The 12,299-nt window shown below is 40.3% G+C and overlaps 1 protein-coding gene across 2 annotated transcripts; it reads right to left on the bottom strand.

The window, feature by feature from the left end:
- Nucleotides 1–4,376: 4,376 nt before the first annotated feature.
- LOC107387586 (dickkopf-related protein 3) lies at nt 4,377–6,357 on the bottom strand. Of its 2 annotated transcripts, XM_054749349.2 has the most exons (4): nt 6,051–6,357; nt 5,742–5,916; nt 5,458–5,659; nt 4,377–4,693 (listed from the first exon to the last, which is right to left on the bottom strand). In XM_054749349.2, exons 1-4 carry the CDS (start codon nt 6,201–6,203, stop codon nt 4,633–4,635), a joined length of 591 nt encoding a protein of 196 aa, XP_054605324.1. In that variant the 5' UTR covers nt 6,204–6,357; the 3' UTR covers nt 4,377–4,632. The 2 variants fall into 2 exon arrangements, with proteins under 2 accessions (XP_054605324.1, XP_015818127.1); XM_015962641.3 differs by lacking the exon at nt 4,377–4,693 and having other exon boundaries at nt 5,454–5,659.
- Nucleotides 6,358–12,299: the final 5,942 nt, after the last annotated feature.

Genomic DNA, 12,299 nt, shown 5'->3' with positions numbered 1-12,299 from the left:
TGATCTCAGCCAATAACTTTCTCAAGTATGTACTTGGAAAACTGGACCAGCTCTATACCCTTATGCTAGGTTTCTGGGAGCACTACTCATCAGAGTTACTCGGACCAGTGCAGCTCAGTCCTATCACAGTTTCCAAGGGCACGGTTCAGTATTTATTCAGGTGCGAGGCTGAGTCGGGCCAGCATCGTGACTCTGGCCGCTGATTGGCTAGGGGGCAGAGTCACTAGTTGCTCTGGAGTTTTTGCCTTTCGCTTCACTGCCCGCAGCCATCTCCTGGTTCAGGGTCTGACAAAAAGCCATAAAACTGAGGAAAATGTCCAGCAACACCACCATTTGTGTGCTGAGTTGTGTTTCCGTGGAGCATAAAGGTTACCTTACTGATGACCTCAAGCTATTTTGTCATGGGGAAAAATCCCTCCAAATTGACTGCACTGTTTTTTAAAAATGGCTTTTCTGTCACGGAGCTGGCATGGAAACAAAACTACACTCAGATGAGCTGACTTAACCCACGCTGTACAGCGCCGTTTCAGGCTGGGTAGTGCTCTTTGAGCACCTTGTGATTTTTGTCTTGAGAAGCGCTATATAATAGATTGTTTTTCTTTCTTTCTTTCCTTCTTTCCTCCTTTCTTCATTTCTTCATTTCTTCATTTCTTCATTTCTTCATTTCTTTCTTCCTTTCTTCCTTTCTTTATTTCTCTTTCTTTCTTTCTTTCTTTCTTTCTTTCTTTGATTTTCTTTCTTTCTAAACTATCTTTAAGAGGGTCTTATAGGGAACATAGGAGTTCACCAAACCGATATGGGCTGTTAGGTCCTTGTATGACCGATGTCAGAGATTGGTCCCATTACCGGCAGTGAGTCGAGCTTTATTCTCAGTGAGATTTGGACTCCGCCAAGGCTGCCCTTTGTCACCAACTCTGTTCATAACTTTTATGGACAGGACATTTCTAGGCTCAGCCAAGGTTTTATCTGTTTTGGTGGCCTGAGGATCAGGTCTCTCCTTTTTGCAGATGATGAAGTCCTGTTGGCTTCATCAGTACGTGATCTCCGGCTGTCACTGGAGCAGTTTGCAACAGAGTGGGAAGCAGCTGGGATAAGAATCACCTCCTCTAAATCCAATATCATGGTCTTGAGGAGGCGGAAAATGGTAGAATGTCTTCTCCAGGTCAGGCATGAGGTAGGAAAGGAGCACAAGATCGATAGGCAGATTGATGCTGTGTCAATCTGTGAAGAGAGAGCTGAGCCTGATTGGCAAAGTTCTCAATTTACCGGTCAATCTTCGTTCCAACCCTCAACTATGGCCGCGAACTTTGGGTCGTGACTGAAAGGATGAGATTGTGGCCACAAGCAGCAGAAATTAGTTTTCTCCGCAGAGTGTCTGGGCTCTCCCTTAGAGATATGGTTAGAAGCTCGGTCATCTGGGAGGGGCTCGGAGTAGAGCCGCTGCTCCTCCACATCAAGATGAGCCAGTTGATGTGGGTCAGGCATCTGGTTTGGATGCCTCATGAATGCCTTCCTGGTGAGGTTTTCCAGGCACATCCAACTGGGAGAAGACCCAAAGGAAGGCCCAGGACATGCTAGAGGGATTATGGGAATGCCTTGGGACTCCCCCAGAGAAGCTGGCCCACGTGGCTTGGGAGAGGGAAGTCTGGACCTCTCGGCTTTGGCTGTTGAACCCACGTTTGTTTTTAAAAAGAGAAAATAGCTCCATGGTATATTAAGTTCACTCAAAAGAAAAAGTTGAAATGTTACAGTATTGCACGGTTTCTCAATGTCCCTGAAACCTAATTGTTTGTGTCATTTTTTATTATCTCATTCTTATGCCAGTATAATTGTGCAGTATAAAGTTTGAGTTTTGCCAGAAAAAAGTATTAATAAGCTATTTTTGTAGGTTTTAGGAATTTAGGGTAACATGTTTTAGACTATTATTGTGCTTAAGACATTTTTAGAGCCGACTGTTTCTAACTCACTATTAGCATTGTTAGCCCAATGTTAGCCTCTAGCCTTCTTTACCCGATATTAGAGTAAAACAAATGCATGCTGTGGTTCCTCAGGAGCAGAAGATATAACTTCTGGGCCACTCCTGTTTACTCAGGATCTTAACAAAATGCTGCTGCATTTTGCCGGCCGGTGTCACATTTATTTTATTGATTTAGTCAGGATCCCCATTAGTTGTTACCATGATAACAACTATTCTTCCATTACAAATGTTAACACTGGAAATTTTTCTGGTGAAGATTCAGCAACCACACAAACTGAAACATTGTTAACAATGACTCCATACCTCTTTGGCCATTTGGAGAAAACCTGACCTCCACCTAGCCAGCTGAGAAGGAAATCTGTGTCAATATAACCTTCCTTCCAACACGATAAAGTCATTAGATTGTTTTGTAATGGTTTCATAGTAAATTTACATTGTAAAAAGAGAAAACAGGACAAATACAGTCAGGTTTAAGAGCGGTGTTCGTTTCCTTAGTTTAGTCTTTGCAGTGGCACTAATGTGCTTCTGTAAACTTCAACTATGAAAGGCGCCTCTTTTGACTGATTTTTGATTAAATTAAATTGAATTGATACAAATTCTTTCAAAATGTCATTATAAAAGCCAAAGTTGCCGGAAAACATCTTGGGGAAAACACGCTACATGAGCATCTAAGATTTTCTGATGTATTTATTTTTCCCCTGGTAAAAATTCTCTAAACTTTCTACACCTGAAAAACTTTCCAGATGCTAAACTAAGAAAGCAGCCGTGTATGGATCCCTTAAACAGTAAAGATGGTGGCTCAGATAAAACAGGGCCTACACAGTCACTAGTGTTCCAAAGAGGAGGTGAAACCCTCTGGTTTGGCGGTGCTGAATAATATCAGGTTTCTCACTCTTGTGCTATTAGATATCACTTTTGTCTTGTCATCCTTTCTTCAGCGTGTGAAACGTGCATTCTAACTGGCCAGTCTACCTACTGGTTTTCAGCTAAAGTTTCTACACTTCAAACTCTTAAAAATGATCTTTAAGATGAGTTCAGCCTCATTTCTAGTTGTATTTGTAAAAAAAAAAATCAAATGACTCCATTCAAGCTTTAGTTCGGAAAGAAAATTTGAAATTCAGTTCGTTTAGTCTCTCCTCTCCATGTAGCAAATGCCTTCTTGGAAAAACTTAAATGGGCAAAAATATGCAAACGCTCTTTAAGGAATAACTGAACTCAGTAGCCCTGAACCTGAAAAGGTAAACAGAAAAGAATTAGCATCTAAATGGAAGGACAGAAGCAGTCGTAAGACTTAGAGGGAGGAAGATATCAATCTGAGAGCGGGTCATGGGACATCTAGCGTTTCAGCATCTGTTGATGTTCACAATGAGGAGTCGCAAGATTCCTCTGAGTTATGCAACTGATCCTTGGGATCTGAGAAACATGCTCAGAGACGGAGACACAGTATCAGTTCCTGTGAGTCTTTTACTTGAATTTCAAAGGAAACTGCATCCCCTTATTTTCTTTTTTCTAGTCACTAAGGTAAGAGTTTTAATTTGTGTGGTATGAGACAGGTGTTAGACAACCGGATTGATTTCAAAGTACTTCTACTATTTAATAAATCACTCAGTGGCTTGGGGCCAAAATACATGTTGGATCTCCTTCCTGTATATATACACCCAGCAGGGCTCTGAGATCCTTAGGAAACAGTCAGCTGGTAGTACCTCGGGTCAGAACCAAACAGGGTGAAGCTGCTTTTAGCTACTATCCTACACACAGACGGAATCGGTTTCCTCCTGACCTCAAATCTTTCCGAAATCTGGTAACTTTTCAAAATTGAACCATTTTATGCATTCATCAGCCTTTCAGTGATTGTTTCTCATGATGCACCTTTTGCACTCTAACTGTTCAATATTCAACTTTGCCCATTTGTTATTTAATGCATCAAATTTTGTTTGTGTATTTTAGATTTGATTTTAAAATCTGTTTTTTATGTTGCATTGACTTGTGTTTGATGAATGTTTTATGTTTTCGCTGTTCTCTTGCACCTGAAAAGCACATTGAATTGCTTCGATATATGAAATGTTCTATTAACTGTAAATAAAGCGGTCTTGCCTGGCTGGACAGAAGGTGCAAATATAAAAATGCTTTCTGCTTTTTTCATTTATGATATGTATTTAGTAGAGATATTATATATATATATATATATATATATATATATATATATATATATATATACACACACACATATATATACACACACACACATATATATATACACACACACACACACACACACACACACACATATATATATATATATATATATATATATATATATATATTGAAATAGCTATTTGTTTATAAACTAGATCAAACCAGCTTTGAGTATCAGAATTTTGAATAGACTTTGTTATTTTGAAAACTTTTATTCTTAGAAACAAAGAGAAACAGATATTAACAGATAGAATAAAACATCCCTAAAAACCTTAGGAAAATGTGAGGCTGTGGCTTGGTTCAGACCAGTTACATGCAGTAAAGTAGTGCCTTTGTTTAATTTTACAAAATGATGACCTGTAAAGGTTACATTATGAGACAGACAATGTGGAAATACATACATTTCTTTATATAAGTCATATTTACATAATAAATTAGTTCAGAATTGTTGTGTAGTTTTAAAGTTTGGGTGCTTGGCAGGTCCAGCTGATTCGTTCCGGGTGGTAAATAAAATCTCTCCTGGAAAGGAAACAAACCAAAGTTAGACATTGCTCATTAAGCCCATTTCTTTCTAATTCAGCTAATTTAAAAGACATCTGGATTAGAACTAATGCATTTGACATAATGATGGGATTATGTGAGTTTGTACAACATAGCAATCATTGACATGATCATCAATATAATTTTTGGAGAATGTTTCTGTTTTGCTTGTCCCAGTCAGACTTTCACATGCACTATATTTTCAATGGTAAAAACTCATTACATAGTGTGCAATGCATAGTGGGATATTTATGTAAACGCTAAACAGTCTTGTGTAAGAATCAAAACTGCTCTGCTGATTTATGATTTCAACACAATACTCTAATCTTTTGTCTATAAAACATTGCAGCAAAACACAAAAGAAGAGTTCAGTTCCTCTGTTTGCATGTCATCAGGATGAACCAAGGCAGCAGTGATCATGTGTGACACAAAGTTACATCTGAGTTTTTACAATCTGCAACTAGAAACACATTCTGGGTCAGTAAAAGTTCATGAAGAATTTCAGACAGTAAGGAGGTTTATATTACTGTTACCTGTCTGACAAGATAAAGTTGTAAAAGAAATATTCTTTTGCCCACATTTCAGTTATTTGACCACTTTGTCAAATATTAGATTGAGGCAAACTGCACATATGAAGCAATGAGTTATTTTTAGTTCCTGGAAACCCACATTCATGAGCACGACATTTTGTTTCCAGGACCTCTGATGTAAAAACTTTTCTTTGGACATGCTTTTGTACTCACTCTCTCCGGTGCGGTCCACTGTCTTCACGACACAGCAGGCCGTCTTCACATGGACAAATCTGGTTGATGCTGAATGCCAGGCCGCCGTCAGGAACAAAACAGCTTTCTCCACCAATCAGCCGCCTTTTGCACACCTGCTCACCGTGATGTCGGGCACAACACATGGAAGCTTCACAGTCTCTGTCAACTTTACACCTGGAGCCTGATTGAATGACAAAAGGGGGTTTTCTTTAAGCCGATCAAGACAAACTGTTTCCAGATCCATGTTTAGTTCTCTGTCTCACCCTCTTGACCATTGGGGATGCTGCGGTGGCACTTTCCAAACATACAGCTGAGTCCACGGACACACTGTGCATCCCTCCGGCAGTAGTGGCCCTCCCCTCGTAAAGGCACACAAAGACCAAAGTGGCGATCGCATGAGAAGCCACGTCCACAAGCTCTGTCGTGGTCGCACACAGCCTGACAAAGAGAGCAAGCACATTCAATCCTTCACTTTATCATTTATTTTATTTGGAACTGTTTTTGGCTCTAAGCCAGCACGATAGGAATGGCAACATTAACAAAGCATTGTATTTATGAGAAAGCATTCTTACCGTGAGAGCTTTGGAGATGGGAATGTTCTCTCTGAGTGCTTTAGCCCCTTCTTTGGGAGGGGTATGAGGCATGTTGAGCATCCAGGCCCAAATACGAGCTTCAGTATAGGAGAAGCTCAGAAGCAGGCAGAACAAATTCAGCTTCCCCATCATCTCCACACACAAGAGTGAAGTTAAAAATGAGCAAATCAGAAAGAGCAAAAGGCTTAGTAAAGGTCTGTAAAGTCAGTGCTGACTGGAGCCATCCAGTGACACTGGCTGACTGCTTCCACTTTGACTTTTATAGGTCAACAAAGCCTGACCTCCCCCACCTAGCTGTTTGCCCAAGCAGCAGGAGTAGGAGGAGACAATTGGTCATTAATGGATTAACTAAATTGGTCGAGTTACCCCCTGCAGCTAGAAAACAGCAGCAAAAAGACCAGTCACAGAGCTGGGAATGAGGGGAGACGGGGCATGGAAGGTCTAACAACAGCCTTCGACAATAGAGCCAAGACAAGCATCACCTCTGTGTGGTTATCTCTGTAGGACAAACAAGCAGGACAAAAGCAGACAAATGCATGGCATGTTTCACTGCTCAGTGAGTGACAACTATCACTGAAGGTCCTGGCCCCAAAACCCAGAGCAAACACTCCTGGCCCCAACCTCTACTGTCCCATTGCCCCTTACCCTATCCCACTTCAGACCCCTCACTGGGAGCAATTTGCAGAGGTGCATCCAGGAGACGTCCCCATGTTCTCATTAAATGTAATTACCATCAGTCATTAGTGCTCCCAGGAGGAAAAGACTGAGGAGAGGGACTCATTTTAAAAATGTTTTATTTCTCTCCATTTTATTCCGCAAATAAAAAAAAATGCCTCAAAATTCTAGATCAGGCTGCCCCACACAAAACCAGTTCCAGTGTCTCCAGTTCACCTTGGCTGAAAAACCAGATTCTTAATCTTAAACGCTCCTGTAGAAAAGCAGAACGTCGGTGGAAGAGGACAGGTGTGGTTGTTAATCACAAATATTTTAAAGAACTTCTCCAGTCATACAACAAAGCTGTAGAAAATGCCAGGTCTTCTTTCTTAAGCAACCTCATATGCCAAAATAAGAATAATCCTAAGGTTTTGTATGATACCATCTCCAGCATCGTTTCTTCTCCTCCTCGGCAGGCTCAGCTATCTTCAGCTGATGATTGGAACATATTTCTCCACCTTTTTGCAAACAAGGCGTTGAATCTAAGATCTAGCATTTCACCAGTTCCCCCCCATCAGCGAGGAAGCCCCTCAACGCTCCGAGTCTTTCACCTCCTTCTCCCCAATCACACTAAATGACTGAACCTCAGTAATCAGTCAGATGAAGCTCTCATCATGCTCATCAGATGTGTTACCTCCCTCTGTCTAAGTCAGGTCCCTTGCCTCTATCAGTCCATCTCTGTTGACTATAATCAACAGCTCACTGAGCCAAGGCTGTGTTCCATCTTACTTTAAAAATGCAGTAGTGACTCCTCTCTTAAAGAAACCCAACCTTGACGCCAGCTCCACCAGTAACTTTTGGCCCATTTCTAAGCTACCTTTCATCAGCAAAGTACTTGAGAAGGTTGTTGAAACCCAACTCAGATCCTGGTTTTCTACGTCAAATATCTCTGCCCCCTTCCAATCTGGCTCTCTGAAGCAGCAGTCAACTGAGACTGCTCTAGTAAGGGTGCATAATGACCTCCTGATGGCTGCTGATGCAGGGAAATGCTCTGTCATGGTTCTGCTTGACCTCAGTGCAGCATTTAACACAGTAGACCACAACGTTCTACTGAACAGGTTAAATGCTCTGGCTGGTATCTCAGGTTCTGCTCTAGACTGGCTCTCTTCTTATCTCACCAACAGAACATTCACAGTGAAGTCAGAAACCTTCTCTTCAGATACTGCCTCTGTAACCTGCTGGGTCCCAAAAGGTTCAGTTCTAGGGCCTCTACTATTCACATTCTATATTCTTCCTCTAGCTGGCATCATTCAGTCTTTCCCTGACATATCCTACCACATCTACGCTGACAATATTCAGCTCTATATGTCCTTCATGCCATACCAGTTGGACAGCTGGCCACCCTTGCTCTGCCTGACCCGGATCAGTAACTGGCTGTCCAGCAACTTTCTTGTTCTCAATGCCAACAAGACAGAGACCCTGATCGCTGCACCCCCGGAACTTCAGCAAAAAATCGAGTAGGAAATTGCCTCTTTTTGCCCAACAGCCAAGTCCAACATTAGAAACCTGGGAGTTATTTTTTAATCCAGCTTTAAGTTTAGATTCACACGTCAAAACCATCTCACACTCTTGTTTCTTTCAACTGAGAAACATTTCAAAAGTCCGTAAACTGGTTTCAACTGCAGATCTGGAAATAATCATCCATGCCTTTGTGTCATCACGCTTAGACTATTGTAATGCTCATTTTATTGGTCTCAGCAAAACCTCCCTCTCACGCTTTCAAGCCATCCAAAATGCAGCAGCCAGACTCCTAACGAAATCCAGCAGACAAACTCACATCACTCCAGTTTTACAGTCCCTCCACTGGCTCCCGGTAGAATTTAGAATTCAATTTAAAGAGCAAGTCACCCCCAAATCACATTTTTTTTGCTGATAAACTATATAAAGGAGTGTCTAATCGTGCTACAGACACGTGTAGTCAACAATTTGGCAGTTCAGTGCATCTTGGTTAAAATTAAAATAGTCTGCCTAAAACTGTCAGTGTTGTGCTGTCGTCAGGGAAAAAATCTGCACTGTATTTGAATTTAAATCTGCCACCGCTATTGGCTAAGAGGTATGCTATGATGTCATCTGGTACATTATGATATCACAATGCCATTGTAAGCCTGTGTGTGAGTGTATTTGTTAGCGGCTCCGCCCTCTCGGTCTGTCAAGCAACAGCATTTGGACAGGGCATTTCAGACTTTTGCCCCCAGACTTTGGAACAGTCTGCCTTCAAAACTCTGTCTCTCCAAAACTGTAGAGGTCTTCAAAAAACATTTTAAAACTCACCTTTTCATCCAGACATTCCCCCGCTAAATATTCTGAAAGATGGCTTTGTCTTTGCTCATACCTTGACTTTGTTTTTACTCCTGATTTTGTTTACTATTTTGTCACTGCTATTGTTTTTTATGATCTGTTTTTATCGGTTTGAGGTATTTGCCTTGATTTTACTCATGTTGCACAGCGCTTTGTGATTCATATCTGCGAAAGGCGCTTTACAAAAAAAAACCATTTACTTACTTAATAGTTGTCAAATAAATAAAGAAAACACATTTTTCATTTCAGTGTATCCAAATAACAAGGTTTTATATATGAATGAGTTATGAAAATATGGAGTAAACCTGTAACCTATTTCTGTGATAACACTAACCCTGATTGCCAGTTCACCCATGAACGAGCTCTTTATTTATAGTCAAAGAGAATACACACATATATGTTCTTGTTCTGTGCAGAGGAAAACCTGTATATGCATAGGGAGAACAGGTTATTTCCATGCAGAAAGGCTGCAGCTGGGATTTGAGCCTGCAACCTAATTAATAAAAAAAATACCTTTATTTAGATAGAAAATCCCATTGAGGTTAAAAACCTCTTTTGCAAGGTTTTCTAATTGATGCAAGGCAACAGTGCTGCCGTCCCACAGCAGCATAGATATCACAGTAAATTGATGCAGTGTTGCTCCAGTATTCAAAATCTCTATCACAGTGCCACCATAAGGGGAAAATGGAAAAAAATTGGCAAAAGGGTCAAGATCAGTCAAAATGTTGAGAAAAAAATTACTATTTCAGAACACAAACCCTGTTGTGATGCTGACGCCGACTGATTGTTCCAATTGCATTCATCCCTGAGGGTTGTAAGGTGGTTTTTACTGACTTCATGACTCCCTTAGCCTGGCAAGCCAGACAAAGTAAGAATTTGGTCTAGTTCACTAGGCTATGACTCCCAATCTCTGGTTCCTTCAAAGGCAGTACAAAATTTGGGTGTTGTGATTGATGACCAGCTGACCTTTAAATATCACGTTGCCTCTGTCGCTCGTTCATGCCGCTTTGCGCTGTATAACATACAAAAGATCAAACCGTACCTAACACAATATGCCACACAGCTCCTGGTGCAAACTACTGTCATCTCCCAACTTGACTACTGCGATGCCCTTCTAACTGGTCTTCCAGCCTGTACTGTGAGACATCTGGTCTTCAATCAGTCTAAAAGGGTACATGTCATCCCTCTGTTCATTGAGCTCCATTGGCTACCGCTAGCTGCAGGCATCAAATTCAAATTGTTCAAATGGATATAGCTTGTGGCAAACCTCAAGGTACAGTACTGGGACAAAAATTGTTTATTATGTACTTAAATGATATCTGTAGAGTATCAAAAACGTTAAAGTTTGTAATATTTGCAGATGACACAATTATACTGTGTTCAGGTGTGGAATTGACACAGGTCTTGGAGATGATCACACGGGAATTAATGATATTAAAAAAGTGGTTTAATATAAATAAATTATCATTGAATCTAGATAAAACTAGATTTATGTTATTTGGTAACCAAAAGAAAAACATTAAAATTGACATTTGTGTGGATAATGTATATTTAGGAAGAGTAAATGAAATAAAATTTCTTGGTGTGATCATTGACCATAAGCTTTGTTAGAAGCCACACATTACTTTTGTTCGGGGAAATTGGTACGGGTTGTTGCCATCGTGGGGAAAGCAAACAAGATGTTGGATCTGAAAACCCTGCACATATTATACTGTGCTTTAATACTGCCATATATGAGTTATTGTGTAGAGGTCTGGGGAAACACATACAAAAGTAACATACAGACGATAACTATAATACAGAAAAAGGCCATTAGAATAATTGATAATGTGGGGTACAGGGACCATACAAATGCACTATTTGTCGAAATCCAAGCTATTAAATTCCAAGACTTGGTGAAGTTCAAAATAGCGCAAATAATGTATAAAGTAAGAAATAAATTGCTTCCAAAAGAAATCTGTTAATTGTTCAAAGAAAGAGAAGGTGGGTATAACTTAAGAGGGAAATGGAATTTGAAAATACAAAGTGCTAGAACAACTTTAAAAACTATGTCAATTGCAATTGCAGGAGTTCAATTATGGAACAGTCTAACAGAAGAGATGAAAGAAAGTCAAAACATAAACCAGTTTATAGTCAAATATAAAAATCTAATCTTAAGTAAGTATAAGAATGAAGAAAACATGGTTAACCCAGGACGGTAAAGTGGATGGTTATGCTGTTGTGCTTCTTTTCGGTGATTTTTTATTTTTTATTTTTATTTTTTTGGTTTGCTTGGTTTATCTTCTTTCTCCATAACTGGTGAATCTGCAAATTTACACATTCTCTGTTTTCCATAGGTTGTTTTGTTTGGTTTTGTTTAGTTTTTTGTTGTTGCTTTTTAAAATACATATATATATATTTTTTTTCCTCATAGGTGGTTTGTTTAATTTAAGATGGAAAGAAAATTAAATGAATAAGAAGTAAAACTTGGGGGTAGGGACAAATAAGTTAATATTTCTTCCTACACCTTTTCAAACAAATAATGAAATTATGTTTTGTAATGATATATGTGTGAAATGTTTGAAATAAAAATGAACTGAACTGAACTGAAATTGCTAGCACTAGCATACAAAGTCCTGGATGGTACAGCACCCATGTGCCTGAATCCTCTTGCAATGGCTTACGTCACGGCCCGGCCACTCCGGTCATCAAGGGATCGTGGCTAGCAGTGCCTACACCATGACAATCCAAACTCTTTTCATGTGTCGCTCCACAGATGTGCAGTGACCTACCTAGCACTACTAGAACAGGGGCTTTCTTGTTGATTTTCAAGAAACTCCTGAACACCCAGCTCTTCAGAGAGCATCTTCTAAACTAGCACCCTCCCTGCACCTGTCCTCTACTGTCCGCTCCTTGTTCACTTCCCTCTATGACTGATCATGCTGCCTCACTGCCACCTAAGATTGATTGATTAGTGTTTGTTGTTAGCCTCAAGGGCAACCTGCTGGCTTCATTATGACTTGTAAGTCACTTTGGGCAAAAGTGTCTGCTAAATACATAAACATAAATGGTAAATAAATGATAAATGACCCGCACTTCTATAGCGCCTCTCAGAGTAAGGACCCCAAAGCACTTTACACTTCATCCATTCACACACTGATGGTGATGAGCTACGATGTAGCCACAGCTGCCCTGGGGCGCACTGACAGAGGTGAGGCTGCCGAGCACAGGCACCAC

This window comes from Nothobranchius furzeri, chromosome 16, assembly GCF_043380555.1.
Source record: "Nothobranchius furzeri strain GRZ-AD chromosome 16, NfurGRZ-RIMD1, whole genome shotgun sequence".
Classification (NCBI taxonomy): Eukaryota; Metazoa; Chordata; class Actinopteri; order Cyprinodontiformes; family Nothobranchiidae; genus Nothobranchius; species Nothobranchius furzeri.
This window is presented reverse-complemented; position numbering and strand designations above follow the sequence as displayed.

What these genes read in the sequence shown, in the direction of transcription:
- LOC107387586 (XM_054749349.2), bottom strand. Translation starts at nt 6,203, where the DNA reads ATGATGGGGAAGCTGAATTTGTTCTGCCTGCTTCTGAGCTTCTCCTAT. An exon ending in CCATCTCCAAAGCTCTCACG is followed by an intron (nt 5,917 to 6,050) that starts GTAAGAATGCTT and finishes TCTCTTTGTCAG; the next exon opens with GCTGTGTGCGACCACGACAG. An exon ending in CATCCCCAATGGTCAAGAGG is followed by an intron (nt 5,660 to 5,741) that starts GTGAGACAGAGA and finishes TCATTCAATCAG; the next exon opens with GCTCCAGGTGTAAAGTTGAC.